Here is a 24804-nt window from a genome sequence, read left to right on the forward strand (position 1 = left end):
ATGAAATTGCTGACCAAAAAAACTCACCGGTAAATTCCAATAATTTCTAATCCTTTGGTTTCAACAATATTTGTGCACAATTCGACTAACAACGGAACAAATTCAGAGAATGTAGACTGAAACAAAGAAATTAAGACAACGTCAGGAAATCACATATTTACATACGGAGAAAAGCTGACGAGCATAGTCAGAATTTTGTCCTGATGGTTGCGTTGACTAGAAGTAACGTGTTCACAAGGCTTTCGATGAGTCCAGCTAAACAACTAATTAGAAAGGTAGTGTTCATGCTAAACTCCAGAGTATTGAAACCAAAAGTAGAATAATGAGTCTGAGCCCTTTCTAGGTGCATTTGAACGGACAAGGAGGATAGGGATTTTAAATTCATGTGCCTGGCCCCTTCATTGTCATGAACTTGAAGCCACATTTGAAAGGAAACCTGCCTTTATTACTACGGATGCATGTACTAATTTCACAGCCTCGCTTCATATTTTCTGTCCATTACTCCCATGTCTGCACTAAAGTATGGAACATGTATGCTCTATATCACCTGCAAATATATGAGATACAGTTTGCTGTTTTCTCCATAAGAGTTTGGGTTATTCGCTCTTCATGGGGAAGATGTGTTTCTTGCTCTACCGCAGTATCAGATGCACTTGGAGTGAGGTTAGTTCTTCTATGATTGTTTTTGTCCAGATTTTTCGAATTTTGTGGAATTTATTACATAATTTTGCGTTTAAATGATAAAGCAATTTTTGATAAATCAACCGATCATGATCATGAAAACAATAAGAAACAGTGAACTCCAACACAATGTGTTGATAAGGCGCGTCATTAACTCGCACATATCAACCCCTTTAGTTTTCATTTACAGAGATTTCAAAAAAGGCAAGCAGCACAACAGGAGAATTCACGATCCAACACTGCAAGGTCAACGACGCACCTTGACGAGACCGTGTATTGTGAATCTAGAAAGCTATTCGAACAAATTTAAGTTTTTTGATCCGCCTCAAGCAAAATCTTATCAGATTCTTGAGGAAAAGTGCTACGGAAAAATTTAAGCGAAGAAAGGAAAAATTCTGTCGAATTCCTAGAAGATAAAGTCGATTTAAAGGTATTTTGGGGTTAAAATACCCAAATCACCGGTATTATAAATCCCGTTATATTATTGAAAAGAAATTGACTCGATATAAATGCAATTGTATTAAATATGTCTTGATTTTGTTATTTTAAACGTCTTTTCATGCAAAGAAGCTCAACCATGTCCATGCTTTATTCATTCATGAATTGAAAGTAAGCAATCCACATCCCGAAAATCTACCGATTTGCCGTAAAAAATCGCAGAAACTTGATATACCAGGTCGATGTACCCACTCTTTGAATTTACCAATCAATTTAGTGAGTGCACGTAGGTATGTGAAAGTCAAAATGCTATAGTCATTTTGGGTGCATTCATTTTTCATGAAACAATTGTAAGTAATTTCAATCCCGAAAAACCATAAATTTTCCGTATAAAATCGAAAAAATCAAAATATGTCGACTCCCTGACGTGAAAATTGAATTCTACGTGTGAAAATACTTATGTATCGATATGCTGAACAGAATGCCCGCCTCTCCTCGTAATGTACAAACCGTTCCTATACTCATCTTAAAATTGTTCTCAGAGCTTTGTGTTATTATCAGCTTCCATTTAAACCCCGGTTTGATGGCCGAATCGGCTGCCCAAAAAGCAAGCCATTTTTGAAGGGCTCTATGAGAAATTCGTGATATTATCAGCTCTCAGGAAATCACCTCATGGGTAAAATTGCTGATATAAATCGAGTGCTTAAAATAATCGTATTCAAGAAACTAAGGCATTAAACTATGGAGTCAATTTCGTTTTAATAATATAACGGGATTTACTTGTCTTCAGGTCAAAACTCATACAAGGAAGCCCCTTGCAAGAGGCTAATTTTTTGTAATTTCACTCAATTTTTTCTCCTTTTTATAATTGAATTGCTTGTCACATTCTGAGGTCAATCATATTAAATTGTAATTTATACATTTCTTTTTTTCCCCCTTCATTTTATTTTTTGTTTGGAGAAGTTTTGTTGATTTCTTCGGATTTCGAATACTGTAACTTCTCTTCTATTTGGCCGATTTTTATGAATGAGACCTCTTTTAATTCGTGTTTTAACGGAGAGTAAGGAAAAAATTGCTAAAAACTCGCGAAACAATTTTTTTTGAAAATTGGACGAATCCTAGCGTGACGGTGAAATGGTTAATGAAGCGTAAGTAATTTTGCGAGGGGCTGAGGATCCCGGCATCGCTTGGCAACCGTCATTAGCTATTGTTCGTCGAGACGCCGACGCAGTGAGCAGGAGCGTGGGAAAGAGAGGGGTAAGTGGATTCCTGTATGAGCCACGTTTAGCTAATGGTCTATTGAGTCTCGAGGCTCATCACAGATTGCACTTACACAGATTGCACTATCAGAGCACGGGTACCAACTTTTGGAAATTATAACCGAGGTTACAGATCTGTCAAAGCAACGTTTTGAACAAAACGGAGGAGTTAAATTCTCATTTCGAGAGTGCCGACCTGCTCAGCCATCCTCGAATCAATTCGCTTGATTCTGCTTATATATGCATAATTTAAATCAGCGCGTCGCATTCTTAGGCTTTTTTTGAAAAAACCAAGTAACGTAGACTCTTGGTATTCACTGCACATAAACTAATGAGCCCCAGAATGAGAAACAACTTTAAATCATAATTATTGATGGATAAATAAACTTTTTACACGCTTTGGAAAATCTCAGAAGTTCGCGGTAGTCACTTTTCGGTAAGGAACTAAGGGACTCGGTTATTGTATCGAGCAGGGTTCGAAACGATCGCAAAGGCGGTATACAAAAAATACCAAACTTCAAGAATTTGGACTTCACAATGACTCTTTCCTCTTTATAAAAAATTGAAATAGGAAAGATTCAATACAAGGTTAGTAAAATATAAATAAATAATTCGGCACTCACAGGTGGGCAGTCTTCCAGAGGGACCCCAATTGTGGCACCTTCTGGAAACGGAGGTCCCGGAGAGGTTGGAGAAACAGGTGAGCCAGCACCTTGATGAATTCGACGCAACTGTTTTGCCATTCGACCTTTCCACGTCTTCGACTTGGGAGAGGCGAATTGATCTGCAACAAATTTGAATTGATTAGAAACTATTCGTATACTCTAGTTTCAAAAATAACATTCCCATTTCAAGAGTTGAATGGAAGAACTCTTCTGAGGTGCCAGCATTATTTAAAAAAAGTTTACTAGGCTTACTTTAGGGCTGTCCTTGGTCTCTCCTGAGAAATTAAGGCCAAGTGTTAAATTCTTGTGGACGATAGAAATAGTCAAATTAATTATTTGAAGATACCAGTTTTTCAGCACAAATAACCACAAAAATTCTATCAATTTTTTGGGTAAGTTTAAAGTTGGAATCAATTTTCTAAACTGGCAGAAGATAGTAATCAACTTGTTTTTTGTCTAAAATGTTTGACCGAATGTTCAGATCGTCAAGGGCCAAGGATGCAGAATGTTTTTTCGGAGGTTATGTTTTTATTTTTTATTTTTTCCCCTAATTGTTTGTGATTATATTTCCACCAATGAAATTCATAGACGAAGGCTGTTGAATATTTTTAGACAGAATAAAATATTGATAAGATTTCTACAGCAAATCATACTTCAAAAAACATGCGCTACGATAAGGGCATGATTGACCTCAAAATTTTTTCTCTTCCTTTTCCTTCTCTTTTTCATTGGAGGGGGAAGGGTCAGAGGAGCTTTTACTCACCTATTTGGACCTGTTTACTGGTTTTATTTGCTGGTGATTGACTGGAAGGTGAACGGTTGCGGAAAGAAGCCAATTTTCGTAAAGGTTTGCTAGGCGAAACAGCAAATAAGTTCTGAGGAGGAAAACAAATAAAAACATTTTAAAAAAGCTCATAACTCCTTTTTTCATCATGAACGACTTAAATTGATTCCTTCGACATAAAGTTACAGTCGATTGTGGACTGATCAATAATGTACACTTATGCTGATTCCTCCCTGGAGCCACTTTGCACAGCAATTAAGATATTTTAATTTCTAACTCAGGGAGGATACTTGAAAAATACTGAATGAAAAATATCTACAGATTTTTCTTAACGTTTCTATTTTGTACACACTTTGAAAGCTGCAGGGTATAGTTTATGACCTCCTGATATTCTTGTCCGTCCGTAATTATCTTAAGGAGGGAATTATCTTAATTATAGATTGATTTAAAATAAAAGAATTAAGTTTTGATTACTGATCTTAACTAATTTCGCTACTTATATTCAGATATGAAACTCAGCAGTCTTGGATTAGTAAAACTGACTCAGCTTGAAAATCAGGGTGAATAAAATAATTGAATTATCTTATGAAAAATGAATGATATCAAAAGCATGGAAATCAAATATTAAGAAACTTCAAAAGCATCTAAGCTCCATTTACTATGCAGTAAATATCATGTCACATTTTTCTTTTCTGAAGCAGAGCTGACTGTGGTTAAAGCATAAAATTTTATGAGAGCATTCACGGGTTTCCTTAAGATATTTTCGAAAAATCGTCGGCAAAGTTCCTGATCATTCTCTCTTAAAAAATAAAGTTGAGGTGGAAATTATGAAAAAAAACGAAATACATGCAATACTGATTGATGAGATCGAATTGGAAAAAACTATATTAGTCACTGATGCGTCATAATGAGTCAGCTTTACTAGTCGCAGAATCATGTTTTGCCGATTTCAGATTACAGATCAGCAAAAAATAATAAGATCTGTCAGAACACCAAGTTTTCGCATCCAATATTAACAGAGACATGGCCCTTCAAAGAACCCTGGTAGTGCATTTTATGGTTCCTTCCACCTTGATTTCATCCACGTTTAAAGTGAAGCAACCATTGAAAATGTGTGTACCACTGATTTATGAATCAAAGATAGAGGAAACCATGATATGTGCCATGGTGGATGATGTCTTATACCATGTTCTTCAAAGGGCAATACTACTATGTACATCAGAGTGTAAGTAGGAACACTGAAAGGATGCAAGACATTTTTCATAAGTATGTACTTACTTCACTAGTTGCTAGAGGTTGGGTTGCTTGCTTTTGAAGCACATGAACCCATTGCATCATGGAAGAACCATCTTCTGCTTGTAAGAGGAGCTCTGTTCCGGTCGAATGAGCATTGAGTCGGAAAACATGTTTCCGCTTTGTGTAATCACTGGCTACATCTACTGTAGAGCATCGAAGATTAATGCATTCACAAGATGACCCTAAATCAAATTTATCAGCGTTCAAAGGAGTCTGAAACAAGAGAGGAGAAAAGAGATTACATTTTTTGCTATAATTAAGATTTCTCTCTAGAAATTTAGTATAAGTCAGAGAACTTTAGAGGCAGGAAATAATGGAGAACCTGGTGTTTAGGCACCACAACTTGCTCAAAAGTAGGTTTTAAAGATTATGAGACATGACTAAATCACAGCTAACATATACTTTCTCTGAGTACAAAAGCATTCCTTTTAGTTAATATGGCAATAAATACAGCACCCAGATTTATTTCAGGATTTTGAGCACATCATTGCGGATATTTGACACCATTCACATAGGTGGGCCAGAGAAATAAAAACTCAACAATTGACAAAACTGTTTACAAGAGTTTCTAACGTACAGTTATTCCTTGGGCAGTCACTTTTTTAAAATGTTCAATTGTGTTAAAATATATTTTTTACAATTATTTAAAATGGGTGAAAGAAATAGATGTAACCATCCAGCAGAAAAGGGACCTCTGTTCACAAAAACTCAAAATTTACTTAGAGATACCCGAGCATACAGGAGTATTGTGCAAATAATTTGGGACAAAAATCACCCAAAAGTGCCTGAACAAACCGAAGGTAAACAGTTTGAGGTTTACAGTTTAAAAAAAAAAACCTTGTTTCGGGAAAATGCTATTTTCGATTTAAATCTGCCATGTCTTGGGCGCAAAATTTCTAGATTAAAATGAAGTTTTATTCTTTTTGTAGGAACAAAAAATAAAATAATCTGCTTGTTTCTTATTTGTTGGGGGGGCCTTATGAAGTTTTCCAAAAAACCACATTTCGAGCCAACTCCGAAAAAATTGTTTCACTGAAAATATTTCCTCCTTGAAGTAAGATCCTTTTCCCCATGGATAATGATACAAACATGATGAACTCACCTCTTGTGGTACACTTGGAACAGAATCTCTCCTTTGTTTGTACAAGTATAGTGTTGGTCCTCTGAGGACGGCCCACACTGGTTTCCATGAACGATCATTCGCTTTCTGGAAAATTTAAAAAAAAAGAACATTACAGACACTTTTGAAAATCCACATAGAAAGTGAGCCTCGAAAAAACTGTTTCAAAAAAGAGAAATTATGAATATAATTTTTAAAAATGTCTACGTTTTGTGCGAGGGTTCCATTAAAGTTGACCAACACCCAAAAGTCAAGTTGGGCTGCATGGGCGGACTAGACTAGATGATGAACAGAGGTTAAATCGCTTTTGCAATGCACCCCTTAATCAAGCACAGTTGGTAGAGGCAGGTATTACATCACAGCTGGCAGATTTACCACCGACAATGCTTTACTCTTCTTCTAATCCTCCCTATACCTCTTGCTAGCTCATGGTTGTGATATCATACACTAACACTCGTTTTCTCATACATTGGTCATTTATGCCAATATTTATTCCAGATCTAGGACATTTATCTGGTTGATTGAAATACTTCATGGATTTGCTGAAAGCTATAGATAAAAGTACACTATGGCAGCCTGAGAACATAGAATAAAAATAGACAGGAAAAGGTGGGGACAAGGCTGAAAAAACACACAATAATTACAAATCACGGGACGTTTCAACCGATTTCCCGGATTGTCAAAAAGAATCAAAAAATCTAAAAAAAAAAACAAAAGCTAAAAACAATGTTACTTACCGGTCCCTGGAAGACAAGGGTATTCCAACCAAGCCTCCCGGAAAAAAAAGAGAACTTTAATTGATATTTTGCCCGCACAAGGGCAGCAGGTGACGGTCAACAAAAAAAAATTAAAACCAACAAGTCCCATAGAGTGCGAGTATTTGTAATTATTGTAATTATGTGTGTTTTTTCAGCTTCGTCCCCACCTTTTCCTGTCTATTGTTATTCTTTGCTGAGAGTTAGAAATTCGTTTTTGGGAGTCTATCCCGTTTAAAATTTTAATCCTAAGTACCACGTTCACAAGTTTATAAATGAAGTTTGGAAGAATTGTACTCACCTTGCCGTCGGTTATTGTAACCTTGCAATGCAGGGATCCTTGCTTGATCGCCGACTCAGGGTTTTCTTTATTGAGATCAGTGGAGGTTGCTCTAAGCCGCGAACTTAATGCACTGTAAATTAAAACAAAAAACGAAATTATTAGCTGAGGAATCGGAGCGAGAGAGGATTGAATAAAATCAAATCCGATGTAGCTAATTTTTAAATTAAAATGTTTCATGAAATAGCAATGATATGAAAAAAAATATCAGTTGAGAGGTAAGGGACCATTCAAGTAGTGCGTAACATACTTAGGAAGAAAGAAGAGGTCGGAGGTTACATTACAGCACACTATGAGGGGAAATAAAAGTTAAGCCCTGCATGACATAGCCTTCCCAATGTTTAAAAATAAAATCTCCAAGAAGATCAGAGTGCACTTCTAAAAATGCTGCAAATTTTTTAGCACTTCGATTTAATTTTGATTTTGATTGTTTGAGGGAATATACAGGGAAGAGACACTATGGTTAAAAGGTAATTCAATACAGTAGGTTTGGTTTGCATTGCAAGTGTGTTGGATAGAGGGGGGAAGGAGGTTGAAGAAAAGGCAACAAGAGCATCACTTAATATGTACTTGATTAGTCCCTGATTCGACAGCTGGCTAGCTCAGATGATACCTTTGACTGACCATTTTCTCAAATTATCTGATTTGATTTAAGCTAGTTTTGAAGTACTGTGGTGCACGAATTATTTTTGAAAACTGGTGTTAGGTCGAGTGCAAGTCCCAATTATTTGATACTTTTTGGGAGAAGAGAACCAAAAATGAAGTTCCTCTAACACTATGAAATGACTTCACATTATTGATTTTACAACAGAACAGCTTCTAAGAATAAAGCTTTCAAACTCTCGAGAGTCGCCTGTCATGGCTCAGGTAAGAACAGGCTGGAAAAATCTTGGTTCATTTAAAATAATTCCAGCGGGTAGAGTTATAGAGTTAATATGTGGATTTTTTACATAGAAAAGGCAATCATTCTATCTATTGGTAAGTAGAAACTCAGGATGTTAGTTCATTTTGAAATATCTGACGATATATTTCGTCCTGAATGGGCCATTGAGGAAGGTATGAATTAAAGCACCATATTACATTCCATTTTAAAATTTTACACAGGTAGGTATGTGTTAACGCAACGGAAGTTTGGAAATCAACTTCTATGAGAAATATCATCATATACACTTGACACTAACCAAATAGAAAACAAATGACATTAATTGGATTATTACCATTGACATCATATTAATTACAAGTGCTTATTTCTTCTCAGGGAGTGGATTTTTGAAAAATTCTACTGTGTGAATCAAACATTTGTTTTAAAATTTTGAAGAGAGAATAGGGCTTTAGTTTGTACCTTGCTCAGTAGGTGCCCAATTCTGCAGTAAAAGTTTGTTATATTTTTGAGAAATGCACCAAGAATTTTCTTTGACACACAAAGAAGAAAGAATGAAAGAATGAAGATGAAAGAATTGAAAAAAGTCGGATGATCCAACTGGAAAAAAAAACCTGAAGATAAATAAAAATACGACAATCCTTCCTCTTCAGAATGACATTTGCGATAGTAAAAAAGAGAGTAGGTACATATCACAATGATTGATTGTTTCTTGAAAAGAACATTTAAAAAAAAAGAAGAAGTTAAAAAGAAGAAGAAAATCACATTAAAGTTAGAATTATGAATATCAGGCAAATAGATTCAGAGGGAGACCTAGATATAGTGAAAAAAAAAGTATTACCGTTTTTTCATAGAGTTGTACAGATTTTTTAGAATATTGTTACGGCCCTCTTTGAAGTCTAAATAAACAATACTCTCCGTTGACACGCATTTATTTTTACTGAACCAAGAACTCCCACAACAAATCATACTTGAAGATAATAAATACTGATCGAATAAAAAAAAAAAAAAAAAAAAAATCACTCCACCACTATTATTGATAAGATAAAAGAAGATGAGAGTCCCTCTCACGACAAATCATACTTGAAGATTAGACGGATGGAATAAAACAAAACAATCAGATGCAAGAACAATCACTTATACCGGTAATATAAGATGGTTAAAATAATCATTCAAATTAGACGCGAGCGCGCGGATGGTCACGGGCGAACTGAATGAAAAATGAAATTGATCGCGTAAAAATCGCGGATACGGATACCGGTGAAAACTTGTCAAAAATTGAGCACTCACACTCATGAAAAGTACGAGAAAAAACACCGTATTTGTAAACAAATGATGGGAGAGGAGGGGCAAGCGACGAGTGCGTAAGGCGATCGGCGGGAGGAGGGGAGGGGGAAGACGCGCGGCACGCATGGCCGTGCGGCGAGCAGGTCCGAAACCTGTCCGTTCAAATTTTCGACGCGACCGCGCGCAACCGAGCTACCAACCTCGGAAAAATTCAACCGCTTAGTTGAAAGCGATCCGACGATGCGGGATGCGGTACGCCTACGCGTACACGGTCATAATATGTACGATTTTTCCGCGGTTTACTAAAAAGAATTTTTCGTTTAAAAAATGGTAGTAATACGTGTAAAAATACAACACAAATAATGATGTACATTGGAGGGGTTTGAAGGCAATATGCGGAAGTTGGTAGTAGTGATTCCAAGATTTAGCTCGACTGAACAGGCTCCTGGCTGACTTGGACCAAACGCGTTAAAATTTGTTTTTCCGGGGGGGCATTAAAAATAATCTAAAATGGTGCTTTTGGGGCCGCCCATGGAATGCTGCCTTGCTAAGGAAAAACGCCAGCATGAACATTCAAGAGTTGCCAAATTTCCCCCGATAAAACATATATTTTTTAGGAAAGTTATGCATATTTTTCTTTGAAAATTTCAGATGTTTTAGATCAAATTGCGAACAAAATTGTCTGAAAAACTTGAGGAGAAACATTCACAATTTTCCAAATAAATTCGTTTTATATTAGAGGAAACATGACGACGCCTAAACGCAGGGCCGGATTAAGGGGGTGGCCACATGGGCCGCGGCCCATGACGGCAAATTTAGGGGGCGGCAAATGTTGCCATTTTTTTGAATGTAGCTATAAAGAAAAATCGATTCAGAAAAAAAATTACAAACGAGAAAAGATGACAAAATCTCTCTTTCCTGAGAGTATATCTCTAATTTTGTCGTTTCTCTGTGATACAATAGACAGCACCTTTAATTAATCGAGGTAAGACTAAGAGAGAAACCGAACACGGAATCTGGCCTGGAACGGCGCGGCGCAGAGAGAAAATGATGACGAGAACTTAAAATGAAAGGAGAAACCCTCGGCGCGGCGGTCGGCATGTAACACACACTAGCGCCTACAATACTGCAAGAATACTTCACGCATTGCGTCAAAGACGCAGCGGGAGTTAGCAGCGGGCGGCGTGAAACGCATAGTGCCTACAAGACTGCATGAATACTTCGCGCATTGCGCTAAACGAAGTGCGGTCAGCGCGGCGCGGCGACGGAGTTAAAATTATTTTGTTCTTTCATAATCTGTTCGTTCATTTCATATGAGCCTTGTCCACACAGAGATAGGTTTACGGAACTTAACTTTCGCGCCAAGTTCCGTGAACTTTTGCTAGTAGTGTTGTCAGGGCTTTCGCAAAAAATGTGTTCAACACGAGTAAACACGTCTTATGCACCTCTCCCTCTCCGGCACGTTAACTTGATGGTTTTTATTGATGTTTCAAAACGAATGAGATGAGGGCGGCAAAATACAGACGGCCCATGGGCGGCAAGTAAGTAAATCCGGCCCTGCCTAAACGTTTATACGGCGTTCTTCCTTAGCACGGCAGAATAAGTGACGCTCTACGGTAGCAGGGTTTGACGCTGGCGCTGCGTGACGTCAAACGTAAAATTGGGACTAGGTGCAGATAAAATAAAAATAAAAAATTAAAATAAAATAAAAATTCTACTGTTTTCGTAAAAATGTCGACAAAATATCCGATTTAAGGCGTGACAAAACTCGAAGAGGAGAGGATCTGGAGTGACATAATTTTTCAGAAAAGCGGCGAGTGCAGACCTGTGCGAAGGGTGCGTGACGAAAAACGAAGGGGGACATTGGAGGAATTTAACTTTCCGAACGATACCCGGAATGAGCACAATTTTCTTTTCGAACAGACTTTTGACGGAGGTAAACCTGGGTATTCGCGGGGTCTTGGGTAATGGCGATTATTTTTTCGGATCTTGCGGAAGCCTTTTCGCACGCGCTTGCGGTATTTTCGAAATTTAACGGCTGATCGTAAAAACTCGTATAAGATGTATATTTTTAAGATGTATTTTTTTGTTTATTTTTTTTCTCGTATATTTTTTTTTGGATTTTGCGAGAGAGTAGAAAAACAGCGGTTGTGTCTTTTTTTCTTCTTGGAAGAAGTTTATGTTAGAAAGTTGTTTTTTTTCATTCAAAACTGAGATTAATCATGCAATCTTTGGAATCTGTTAGTAGCGAGTAAATTGAAAATAATGCGAGCAACACTACAACCAAGAGACACACAGAAATATTGAATTCAGCAGACCATTTAGTACTGCTGGATGCAGCAGCGTCCTCAAACAAGCGCCTCAACCTTTGAATATCACCAGGGAATAAAGGCGCATGCCATTTCCGTTGGATTCTGGAAATATTTGTACTGGCATAAATAACTACTCCAATTTCAACAAGAAATTGAAAAATGAAATTTTCTTGGAGGGGGGGGGGGATTTCAAATTCTACTGAATTAATGAGAAAAAATTCTACAAGGAGAGCCATTAGCTCAAGCAGTCTATCAATATGTCTACCTGGTTATGTTAGGTCTACATTACATGCTGCTGATACGAATCTTTTTCCACTTCTTTATTCTTATACAAGGGACAAGGGAAGGGGGGGGGGGGGTTCCTGAGCCAAATTTTCAACAGGAGTTATTGAATTTTCTGAAATGTCAAATTCTTCGAGAGCTCCCCTGTGAGCTTACATATGTACCTAATATCTTTAAATCAAGATTAAGGTCCAAAATTTGGAAAAGAAAAAAAAAATCAGTTTATGATGAAATTCTTTTAACACTGAAATCGTCCACTGAAAAAGGACACCTTTATCATGACAAATTGAACAAAAACTTGACTTCTTTTTTATACACGGATCTACTGGAAATCATTAAAGTCAAAACTTTTCAGTTTCACACCTCTGAAACCGAAGAAAACAAGGACTCTCTAATTTCTTCGATTACAATTCACTTGTGGTTAGTCCTTGAGTTCAAGAGTATCTTAAAAGCAATCTAAAGAACATCAATAACCTTATTGAACCCTAAAGCAAGTTTCAAACCTGCGACTCTTTAAGGAAATTCCTGATGTTTAGTGGAATGTGAAAGAGGTAATTATTAACTTGAAGCAATAATACTAAGAGTTGCCATCTTCCACACTAGACGAGCAATAAAACAATAAGGTCAATATTCAAATTAATGAGCTAGGAGGCTGGAGGACAAATTGGCACTACAAAATCAATGATACAAGGAGTCAATCAATGAAAAGCATAATACCAGTGATAAGAAAGTAAGCTCAATGATGAAAGATGTGCTTGAAACATCCTGCCTAACTGTGAAGATGTTCATTGTTCGTGGCTTTTGAGATAGAGATTATTTTTTTCTGGCAGAATTGAACGAAAAATTACTTACTTGCGATGAGTGACTGAAACAGGCTCTGAATCACTTAGCTCTATATCACTTTCTGGAGTGACAAGATCATTCCAAGTGGCTTTCAGGTAGCTTACTCTCCTGGTAGAACGGTCATCTTCTGTAAAATTGATAAAGACAATAAATCAAAAATCTGATTTTGGGACGAGTGTTCTTACCCCCAAGATTGAGTTTTTGTAATTGTAATTTTTCCTTCAACAGATGTAGTGTCAGCTTTGATTGCCTTTGTTTCTTTTTTGTATCTGTTTGGATTTTTAATTCAAGTAAGTCTTAAATTCCTTCATTGCCCAAAATTGATTAGGGCCGGAAACCTGCAAATGATGTAACCCCCTAGAATTCCTACTTACAAGTTACATACATTTAGTAAAAAAATTAAAAAACCCCAGACTGTTAGTAAGTACAATTTGTGATGCATTGTTCTCAGCTTCGTAAAGTATTGGCGGATCCAGCAATTTGGCAACACCGGATTTTCTCCATATAAACCTTTGAAAATTTATCGATTCTTGGAGGGGCCACGTGTTCTGACAAGAATCGATTATTTAGCATAGGTTTAAATGGAGGAAATCCGGTGTCGCCAAATTTCTGGATCCGCCTCTACAACAAGAAATTCATAAAACTTGATCATGACTGAAATTACTGAAAGAAGATGCAAACGACGCCTACTACGTATACTTAAATCAGACAGATCCAGAGAGATAATGAGGGATAATTGGAAAATCAAGAGCTGTGGAAGGAGAGGAGAGGTTCTCGGTTTCTCCTGATAAATTAGGGGGGATGCAATCCTAAAAAATTGACATTTTAAGCAGGTGAAGCTCAAATTAAGGAACTAATTGAGAGGTAAATTAATGGATTTTATCTATTTTCCTGAGAAATGTTTCAAAGCCAGTGGGTGAGGATGGCGGAAACAAAAGCAGAAAAAAATGTTGACAAAAAAATACATGATTTATTTTTGTCCTCTCGTACTAATTAATGGATCTAAGCTAAGAGCTGATTTGGCTATACACTTGTTTTTTTTAAAAATGCCAACTTTTCTCTACTGCTTTTCCTCTCTCTATCCTACTCTCTCCTCCTTTCTTTCCGCTCTCTTCTTGTAACGACAGAGAGAGGAGGAAAAGAGGAATTTGTGTAGCTGCATTTTTCTCCCTTTTCTTAGATCTACCACGAGGGCCACGAGGGCCGTTATTTTGTTGTAAAAAGATAACAAAGGGAAAGAAAGGAAAAAAGGAAGAGGGAATTGCAGGTTCCTTACCTGTTTCAGTAGCTGCATTAGTATTTTCTTTTGAGTATGAATTCAAAAAAGATACATCTAAAATTTGATTAGGGTCCTTTTGTGCTTCAGGACTAGGAACTATAATAAGAGGGAAAGCAAAAAAAAAAAAAAACAGGTGTGATAATCTAATCAAGTTACTGAAAACACTCTTCAATAATACAGAAAAATGTTATAATAAAGAAAAAAAGAAGAAAATTTCTTCTTTTTGACATAAATGTATATTTTTTTATTTCAGTGTCTCAGTGGTGAAAATGACTAGCATGAGGAGTGATAATGAAAGAAAGTAGATGGTGGGGCAAGCTATAAGGCAATGAAGACGGATAATGAACATTGACATTAGAAAGGAAAAACTCAAATATTTCATGCAAAATAACTTGTGCATTATACACGATTGCCTAGTACAAAGCCGTAGTGATTGCAGAACAGAATAATGTTTGAGCCAATTGCATTGCATAAACTGCATTTGGTGGAGAAGTCCCAAACTTTTCAAGGGAAATAAATGATCTGTTGCAGGTTGGCGATGAATTCAAATGTTATTCAAGTGTCCCTGACCGCCAACCAACGAGCAGACAGCTTATTTCCACCATCGAGTTGGTTCCTGTTCCCAGATTTTGGAGATGGTCCCATTCATAGGAAAAATCCAGAAAAATAAATTTGAAATTTTCTTGCTATTGCAAAATAATTGAGTGATATATTACATTCCGTGATGTTTCAAGGGAAAAATTATTCTAAATTTAAACTAGAGAGAGTAAAATTTATTTGTACATTCTACATCCATAAGAAAATAGGTAACTTGACCATTCTCAACTTAAAATAGAGAATACTAGAAAATTTCCATCGAAGTACTTGAAACTTAAATACAAACTATCAAGTAAATTGTAAAAAATTACTCCTCAAAAATGTTTTACTTCGAGAGCTGGAATCCTTTCCACCATGAAACATCACAATATACCTTGAAAAATTCAAGTGCAAATGCCCAGAATACACTATGGTGCCATTTTCTAGCCAGCCAAATAAAAGAAAGTGCCAGTGCTAGTGTGAGACTAATTGTAAGTGAGCTCTAATTTTCAAATAGACAAAGGGAACATGTTGAATGTACAGAATCTGAGACACGATAATGAAGGTGGTACATTCGGAGGACGTCATGGCGTAAGCTGTGGCATTGTTTTAGAACATTATTGAATTGGAGTTCTCTTGCTAATATTAGAGACTGCATTGTATTCTACTGTATGGAATGACCTTTGTGCACGACAATTTGCGCAATTTGACAATTAAATCTCAGATGCTGTACTTTCAGTGCTTAGACAGGAATATGGAGAAACTTTTTTGTCCTGATTATAGTCATTCAACACTGTTGGATGTGGTTCTCATTGCTCATAACTAACAGAGGCCTTGAAATTTAAAGGATTCTTAAATTCTCTCAAAGGAGAAAAATGTTTAAATATTTATGCTCAACTTCTGACACTCGTAATGCTTTATTGGATAGAATCCAAATTTGTACTTCTTGAGTTTTGAACATTATTTTGTTACGCAACAGACAATTGAAATATGCCTAGGTGAGGAACAAAACCGATGAAATGTAAATTAAAATGCTAACCTTCAATAAATTCGCCACCAATGTAACAGATATTGTTATCACCATTTCTGAATTTGGAGGGTCGATTGGGGAGGGGGAGGTTGTTTGGTCGGTTAGGACGGGCTTTGGGGGCTGGAGGGGTATCACAATTAGGTGGTGAAACACTGCAACTGTATGACTGAGAATCATTCATTTTCTCAGGGTGCCTGAATAGTGTTTCTATTGGTGCAAGAGCGGATGAGAAACAAGGGAGAAAAAAAACAAAAACAAACAAAATTATTAAAACAAACTAAAATAAAAAGTTTAAATCAAAACAAAAAAAAAATTTGAACTGCATCCTTTAAAGTTTATCGACTTCGATAAATCAAATAAAAAATTACTATGATGCTTGAAGATACAAACATCATGCCTGAGCAATTGGCAGAACTCCAAAATATCTTTATGTATATTCAAAAATTGCAGATTGCTCATAAAAATCGGGTGTGCTCAAAAAGCTGGTTACCCAAATTGGGTGAAGTTCGAGTGCAGATGGAAGGTTGTGATACAAATGACTAAGTTTGAATATCATTACTTAGAGGGGGAATATTCCCTAAAATAAAATATGTTAAAATCATAGACTTGAATTGTTACGACAACAAATTAAAGATTTTCTTCTGAGAAAGTAACAAGTCAGATGCTTTTGTACTCTAGTGAAGGGGAAAAAGAATGCAATCGCTGTAGGTGAAGGGCTTGCCAGCATCTACAATTTTAAAATCTTTACCTATTTTTTTTGACAGAGATTGTCAGCAACTTTTTTTTAAAAAAGAGAGTGGGGGCCTCCTCTTTTTTTTATTGATATCCCTGTTCAGAGTAAATGTCTCGCACATAAATGTTAAAGACGCGTTGGACAGTGGATTACTTTATAAATTTCAATTCGTAAAACCAACTTCTAAAAAAGCAAAAGCAACAGCATCATGCTACCTTGACCCCCCCCAAAAAATGAGAAATCATTAACTTTGTCCGAAGCAAAAATTGTTTGGAAGCTGAACCCTCAATCTTCATATCGATGGTGAAACTGTAGAAATATGTATCTCGGTTTGTTGTGTTCCAGACTTTCTGTCAAACTTTATTTTCTACATGAAAAACTACTAAACATCATTTCTCGACAACTCAAGTACTTTTTCCTCTCTGCATGAAGAATATTCTCCGAAAATATCAAGCCATGATGTTGGTTCCGTCTCATTTTAAAAAATGAAATAGGAGCTGAGATTTTGAAACATTGCAACTGAGATACACATTTTTGCAGTTTCACAATCAATATGCACAATTTTGTAGCTATTGCTCCAAGGAATCACTACTAGCACGCTAAGATTTTAAGAGGCATTTATCATACAGATTATAAAATTGCAAGAAAACACATAGCAAGCCATTGAAAAATAAATAAAATGTAAGCCAAAACTGTGCACAATTATAAAGAAAAAAAAAGTATTTTTCAGAGGTCATGAATCCTGGAGGATCAGTTTTTCAAAAATATTCTCAATCTTATTCTTGATTCTTTATACTATTCAATGGTTAATTAAAAAACAAAACAAGAAAATCTAGTGTTTTCCTTCCTAAGCAAGCAACTGAATGAGTGAACAGTTATGGTTCATCAAGACATGAGTAACCTATGGGAAAGTGGTTCCTCGTTAAAAATATGATAAGGTAATGAGAGCACACTGAGTTCAAACTACAATCAACTTGAGAGAAAACAATGGGCTTTTTTTGTATTTACTTATCACGCATCAACATGGAGGATAAAGAGGCTGAACTAAAAGATGCGCGTAGTTTGAATGAATTTCGCCTCTGTACTAAATTTTAACATCTTTTATGGCCTAGCAGATTTTTGTAAAAAGGGATAGAGTATTTTGCTCAAGTGACCACTTTCTTACAAATTACACAAATCTTGACAACATTTATGGATTAATAGAATGCTAATAAATCCTGAAATCTAGAATAAAATCTGAAGGAGGATGGGGGGAGGGGGATCCCAAAGAGAAAATAATGATTATAATACCTTTGTTTGTAGGTTTGTTACAAGCTGCTAAATATGAATCCTGGCGAGCCACTGTTTTATGTCTCTGGGGCCAAGAATTGAAGGATTTTTGTTTATCAGTGCCTAAAAATAGATAAACCTTTCATGAAAATTACCGACTCTAAAAAACTTTTTGTGACCTTCCACAGAAAATAATTTGATTCTTCTCAACAGCCTTCCCTGTACCTAATATCTCTATTTCGACCTCCTACGAAAACGATGTTTTTTTTAAAAAAAAGATTAACATAAATAAATTACGGTAGGATGAAACTAGGAGTCATTGGACGAAAATTGAAAATTTTCAAAAGAGAAGAGTGAAAAAATATAAGAGGAGAGAAAATATGATAAGAAATTATCGCATTCTCAATCAACAGGCAATTTCAGGTAAAAAAGAAAGTAACACATCCATTGAATAACACATGCTGCTTTTACATAAAATATTCTGTTGAGTGTACTTTCTATCTCCTAAAAAAATTTACGTTCATTCAGCAAGTATTACAGACACTGACTAATTTCAAACAAAACTAACCCTCGCTATTCATCACAAACTCTCACTTCAAGAGCTCTAGATTTTTTATTGTACTCTGTGAAGAAAAACTAAGAAAAGGTGCACAACGTAATTTCCAATATTATTTTCATAAATTTCTTCAGAGATAGTATAAAGTCAAACGGTGCAAATGAGGAAAAACCATGATAAAGATACATAGAAATATGAAATAATTATAAAAATTAAGATGAGATGAAAATTGACAAAGAGATGAGAGTGTGACTTTTTTAAGAAAACAGCTATTAACCAGCTTATAGAGGATTAGCGGTAGCAGGAGGGATTAACTTGATTATCAATTACTCCACTTGACTAATCCTATTACTTACAATCCAATCTAATGAGAATAAGAATAGAATGATATCCCAATTTTATTTTATTTTTGTTTTAATGCATGGTACAGCAAGTTCCTTATGAAAAGCTTACTGGAAAAAGCCTTTCAAAGCCATTCTTTAAAAAAAATCTTGCAGTTCTTATATCATTTGATTGACCCATCTTTGTCTTCAACAGATAAAACGCTTCGTTGCTTTAAAAAAAAAATGCATCTCAAATTTGAAAATTCGTCAGTTGCTTTCATTTTGCACAAAAAATCAAAATGGAACCAAATTTAGTTTAGGAAAAATGGTCCTGCAACAATCAAGGACTCACTACTAGGCAGCACTGACCTATGAATAGGGGCTTAACCCTATCTTTAGAGATACATACCAAAACTCTTGTCTACTTGTGTTGAAAGCACAAACATTACAATTGATACAATTCAAGGCTTGGTGAAATCTTTCATTTCCTCCCGCTACCGGTTCCTCCAGGGGTTTACAATAGCATGAATAGGTGCTGCACGCATTAGCATGCATACACACGAATACACTCATGCATCTGTGCAGAGGCAACACTCAATAGGTGAATTTGAAAATCCAAGTCCGATAAGCTAGTGGCTTGATGATGAAATATAAAATGTATACGTGGTTGCAGTAAGGTCTTACCATCATTTTCAGGTCCTTCTTCAATTTCCGGCGGCGGTTCACAGTGAAGTTTGCCACCACCTACAGGAATTAGACGGTTCCCAGACGAGCCTGAGGAAAAAATAAATGAAAAGATAAAAAAACAGAAATAAATAAATCATCAGTTTTGAAGTTTCGGATTCCTCTCTTTCTTCTCCATAAAAACAAACCCAGCTTTAAAATCGATTTTCAAAAGGCGGAAAATTTTGCACATTTTTTGAAAAATAAACTCTTAGAGTTTCCTCGTACACAGGTACATTTTATCTCCCAGATTTTCCAAAGATAGCTGAACACTTAGAGGCAAAAAATCTCTTGACTTGCACCAATGTTTCTAACATGTTGATGTCCCTAACTTTTCAGGGATTTTGAGCATCAAATTTGTTTCCTGGCTTTTTTCTAAATATTCGACTTTACATTTCTTTTTGTTAAGTATGATTTCTCAAAAAAAAAATAAAAAAATTAAGGGCATGGTCTAGAGAAATGTGATTTGTCCACTGAAAGAAACAATTTCAAGGTTCTGCAATTTTCCATCCCACACTTTTTTCGTTCTACAAGTTGCATCCAAGAGTTGGATGAAAAGTTTGATAGTAAGAATGGAGATGTTGCATCTGTGAGGGATTTGCGATTTGACCATTGATTCTTATGTAAAAATTCGCGAGAAACACGATGGTGCCACTGGTTTTCTCTGAAATCTTCTCCCAAGCTCAAAAAAAGCTCTCAAAGTGAGGCCAAAATGGAGGGGATATCCCACCCTACCCTGAGAGTCCACCTCTACATCAAAACAAACTCCATGCAAAGATAGGGAGCAAATACATTAGCAGGGTTGCCGTGTTTTCAGTTTTGGAGTCCCCAAATAAAGTGGCAACCCTGCCAATGTATTTGCACCCTATCTTTGCATGGAGAGTTTGTCTAGATGTAGGGGTGGACTCTCAGGAAAGCGTGGGATATCCCCTCCATTTTGGCCTCAACTTGAGAGCTTTTTTTGAGCTTGGGAGTTGATTTCAGGAAAAACCAGTGGCACCATCTTGTTTCTCGTGAACTTTTACTTGAAAATCAATGGTCAAATCGCAAATCCCTCACACATGCAACAACTCCATTGGGTTTCAGCCTGAAGGATCTGCGGACAAGATAAGAGATGACTGAGGTGCACTTACCGGTGAAAGCATCGAGGGACTTGGGCTCCTTGGAGAGCGCGGCCGTCTTCTGCTCGTTGACGATGGACTCGAACTCCCTCTTCCTGACGGCGACGTTCGGGACGTTCCTCTTGGCCGAGAGGCGCGACAGCTCGTTGCGGTAGAGCTCCGTCTTGTCCTTGCCGGCCACGGCCGCGGGCCCATTCTCGAACTGCCGCGTCCGCGCCTGGACGATCTGGAACTCCACCGAGGGCTCCACCCCGCGGCTCCCCCGCCCGGGCGCCTCCTCGCCATGATCCAGGACGGAGATGAAGTTGGACTTCTGCTTGCTTATAATACTAGTATCACGGGCGGGGAGGGCGGGCGGCGGGGAGGGCGTCGTCCCGGGGGGCGGCCACACGGGGGGCGCCAGCTTCTGCGGGCGCGAGTAGTACTCCTTGGGCGGGATCGAGGCCGGCCAGACGGGGCGCTTGAGGAACTCCTCCTTCTGCTCGGTGCTCTTGCGGATCCGCGAGATGATGATGGAGTCGTCGCTGCTCCGCGAGCCGGTCTCCTCTTTGAGGGGGCTCTTGGCGAGGGGCGCGAGGCGGCTCTCGTGGCGGAGGACGCCGGCGTCGAGGCTGAGCCGGACCCCGGGGCTGTTGCGGTAGGTGGGCGGCATGGAGAGGCTCCCGAGGCTGTCGTTGGAGCTCTGCGAGGAGTCCGTCAGCGGCGGTGGGAGCGGGAGCGGGCGCCCCAGGTTCCGCGGGACGTCGTACGTGTGTTCGCCCGCCCCGACCATCTTCAGCGAGCTCGGCTCCCAGACATTCTGGTAGATCCCTTGCTTCCCCGGCAGGCTGTAGCGTGGCCCGGAGCTCTCCGGGGATCTGAAACGCGGTCTTTGGTTTGTTTCCGGGTTGTGTGCCGTCTCGCTGAAATACTGAGACAGAGACCGACACTTCCGATTAGAATGGACTACTCGACAGGATAACAACTGAAATACTTTAAGATCACAGAGAAAAAAAAGGAAATGTTTGCATTTCGGGCATCTTGGATTACGTAAGTCGGTACAACGAGTTTATCATCGATTTTATTGGAAACGGTGTAATTTATGGAAAAAAAGTCATTCTACAGAAAGTGCTTGAAATTATATCATGAGTTGATTTAAGCAAACAAATCGGACATTATGGTCCGTTTTTCATACTTCGAATTCCGGATTTCGCTGGCCAGGCTGTACCGACCTACGTCACAGGGTAAACAAACCTCAAGATGCAAACACCTCCTTTATTTCTCTATGCTTTAAGATATGCTCAAAGAATCTATGGCAAAATCAGGGTGTCTAGTTTTTTTTCAATTCGGGAAATCCTGATGAAGTCCTGAGTTTTCCTGATTTTTGACTGCTGAATCCTGATTTCATAATTTTTCCGAATCCTGAATTTTTTTTGCGGAGAAAAATTAAAATTTCTGCATGAGCTTATGCGAAAGCAGAACTCCAGAATTTCGGACGGCCGACTTTTCTCTAATCCTAATTTTACAACCGGTTTTCCCTAAAATTCTGATAAAATCGGGATTAAATCCTGACTGACCTCAAGTCCTGATAGAATCAAGAAAATCGGGAAATTCCTGATGCTAGACACCCTGGGTTAATACTGAACGTAGAGAGTTGCTGTTTAGACAGATTTTACTATATTTAGCTTATCTACAAGAATCGAGCATCAAAGCACAGCTCTGTGACCAGCGCAACTGACCCATTCTGCCGTGCTAGGGAAGAACGCCGTATGAACCTTCAGGCGTTGCCAAATTTCCTTCGAAAAAACACGAATTTCATGGCAAACTTATGAATATTTTCCTCCCAATTGTTCATGTAATTTTGGTCGCCATTTCCACCGAAAGACTCTGAAAATTGAAAGGAAAAATATTTATAACTTTCCCCAAAAAAATGGAACATTTCATCGAAGGAAATTTGTCAACTCTCGAATGTTCATACGGCGTTCTTCCTAAGGCCTTGTCTCCACGAGACGTTTTCATGGGATTTGTCCCACCCTAGTAGCATGATTCACTTTCCCCTTCCTAACAAACGTATAAGGAATTAATACCGGTTATATAAGCACCATTTTAACTAAAGTTTATGTATCGTGTATATAAGTTTTATATAAAATGCCCATGAAAATAATTATTCATATTTTCAGAAGATAACGCTTATATAAAATTCATATAATTGAGGAAGGGTTTTTATAAATTTTCTTTATACGCATAGTATCCTTTTGCTTAATTTGCTTAATATAACTGTTATATAAATGACCTGAATGACTTTAACGTAAACCTATCTCATTTTCATGAATGATGATGATGATCTCATTTCAATGAACACCCTCGACTCTCAGACTGCGTGGGATAGGTATTATTAGAGGTATTAGTGGCTCCGAGACGAGTTAAAAGGGGATATTTCGGCACACAATCCGAGGAGCCCTGTTACCTCAGTTGGTAGCGTGTCTGGCTCATAACCCTGCCCAGTTAGACAGCAATATTTTAAAAATATTTTAAAAATATTGAAATTTAATATATTTTTAAAGTGCTTTTCATGTATTTTTAAAATATTTTCAAAAATACTTTTGAAATACAATCAATGAATATTTTTAAAACATTTTAAAAATATATTAAAAATATAAAAAATTAAATTTTTTAAAATAATATTTTATAATATTTTTAAAGTATATCATAATTATTTTTGTTAATATTTTAAACATATTATTACATATTATTTTAAAAATTTTAATTTTTTTTAAAATGTTTAAATTAATATTATAAAAATTTAAAAGAAAAAAGGAAATGAAAATAATAATAAATAAATAACATAAATACATCGACATAAATTCAAACTAGAAAAAGGCCCAAATAATTAAAACTGGAAAACGACGCAATTATAAAGTTAAAAAAAATAGAGAGAGAGAGAGTTAAAAAAATGAGAGTTAAAAAAAATAGAGAGAGTTAGAAAAAATGATAGTTAAAAAACATGATAGTTAAAGAGAAGAGAGAGCTAAAAAAATGACAGAGAGTTAAAAAAAATGAAAATGAAAAAAATTACATCATTAAATAAAAAACAATAGATAAATAAATAATAAATAATAAAGTCTGGTAAAATATCATAAGAATCCGTCAATAAACAAACATATTACGGACTCAGAGGCCTGCGATAGTTAAAAGATTGAATTTAGGGGCCCATCCATATCAAGCCTGGCTGGTCTGGTGGTAAAGTACTGGACTTCGGATTGCAACTCCAACCCGAGGTGTGGGTTCTAATCCCGACTAGGACGCCGCGGATTTAAGGTAATAAGTCACAACTCTGCGATGATCCACCACCTGGTAGTATCGCATATGAAAACTTGCTCACTTCATAACTAGAGTGCGCTACCAGCCAGAAAGAATAATGAAAATTCATTTTATACACTGTTTGAATTTGGTTATATAACTTTTATACTAAGGGTTACATAAAAAGCGTATTGATAATGTAAACTTTTAACTAAAAAACTTTACATCCATTACATAAACAATGAATATTCTTTAGCTTGTGGTTATTTACGGTTTATACTTTTAAAAACAAATTTTTTATATAACTCTGCTACTAGGGCAAGTTCGAATCGCAGGAATGAAACTTCTGGGATTTTTCCCAGTTACCGTCTCCACGGGACGGGGCTCATACAGTCCTGCGACTAGTTTGCGCGGGAACATAAATTAGTTAAAGTCGAGTATTTAACCGGGATTAAAATGATAATTGCACTCAATTGACAATTAGACACATTCTTTTAACTAAACAAACATGAACAATGTAGTAATGAATAAAATATCGCACAATTCGTTTTCACTTCTTCTTCTTCTCTCAGTGGGTCCTAGGAGTGCAAGTACCATATTGACTTGGTACTGGGAAAAATATTGATTAACTCAATATTTTTCCCAACTTCGTAAGTGGGATTTTTCTCGGACAAATCTCGTGAAACGGCTCGTGGAGACAACACTGAAAAAAGAGTTTGATGCGCAGAACGAGAATCTAGTGCGGCGTACCAGAATTTTTTAGTTATAAACTGACGTCACGTACTGGTTTATGCCGCGCACCAAACAAGTTTGGTAAGCGGCACGATTCATCTCGTTTACACCATCATCCACGGCAAATCATTCCGAGCTGTTACAAAAATGGCCGTTGCGTTGAGGTATCAACTACAAAGGTTTCGGACCCTTTTTCGGGTGCGTCAATTTAAAAGTCCCCGCTTTAATTTAAATGATTATT

General features: G+C 37.1%; 1 protein-coding gene across 13 annotated transcripts in view; it reads right to left on the reverse strand.

The window, feature by feature from the left end:
- RhoGAP19D (Rho GTPase activating protein at 19D) overlaps positions 1-24804 on the reverse strand; it is a 185527-nt gene that overhangs the window by 16770 nt on the left and 143953 nt on the right. For 5 of the 13 annotated variants that reach the window (XM_019040851.2, XM_019040852.2, XM_019040850.2 and 2 more), the window contains 13 exons: positions 20565-21462; positions 19393-19482; positions 17851-17952; positions 15837-16034; positions 14219-14317; positions 12952-13069; positions 11824-11919; positions 7300-7411; positions 6226-6330; positions 5106-5336; positions 3807-3918; positions 3002-3162; positions 28-116 (listed from right to left, as the gene is read on the reverse strand). In XM_019040851.2, the coding sequence (XP_018896396.2) occupies positions 28-116; positions 3002-3162; positions 3807-3918; positions 5106-5336; positions 6226-6330; positions 7300-7411; positions 11824-11919; positions 12952-13069; positions 14219-14317; positions 15837-16034; positions 17851-17952; positions 19393-19482; positions 20565-21462 (2411 nt within the window). The remainder of the gene's footprint in view (positions 1-27; positions 117-3001; positions 3163-3806; positions 3919-5105; positions 5337-6225; positions 6331-7299; positions 7412-11823; positions 11920-12951; positions 13070-14218; positions 14318-15836; positions 16035-17850; positions 17953-19392; positions 19483-20564; positions 21463-24804) is intronic. The other 8 variants (XM_072295927.1, XM_019040854.2, XM_019040853.2 and 5 more) reach the window with 8 other exon arrangements.

Source organism: Bemisia tabaci, chromosome 2, assembly GCF_918797505.1.
Source record: "Bemisia tabaci chromosome 2, PGI_BMITA_v3".
Lineage (NCBI taxonomy): Eukaryota > Metazoa > Arthropoda > Insecta > Hemiptera > Aleyrodidae > Bemisia > Bemisia tabaci.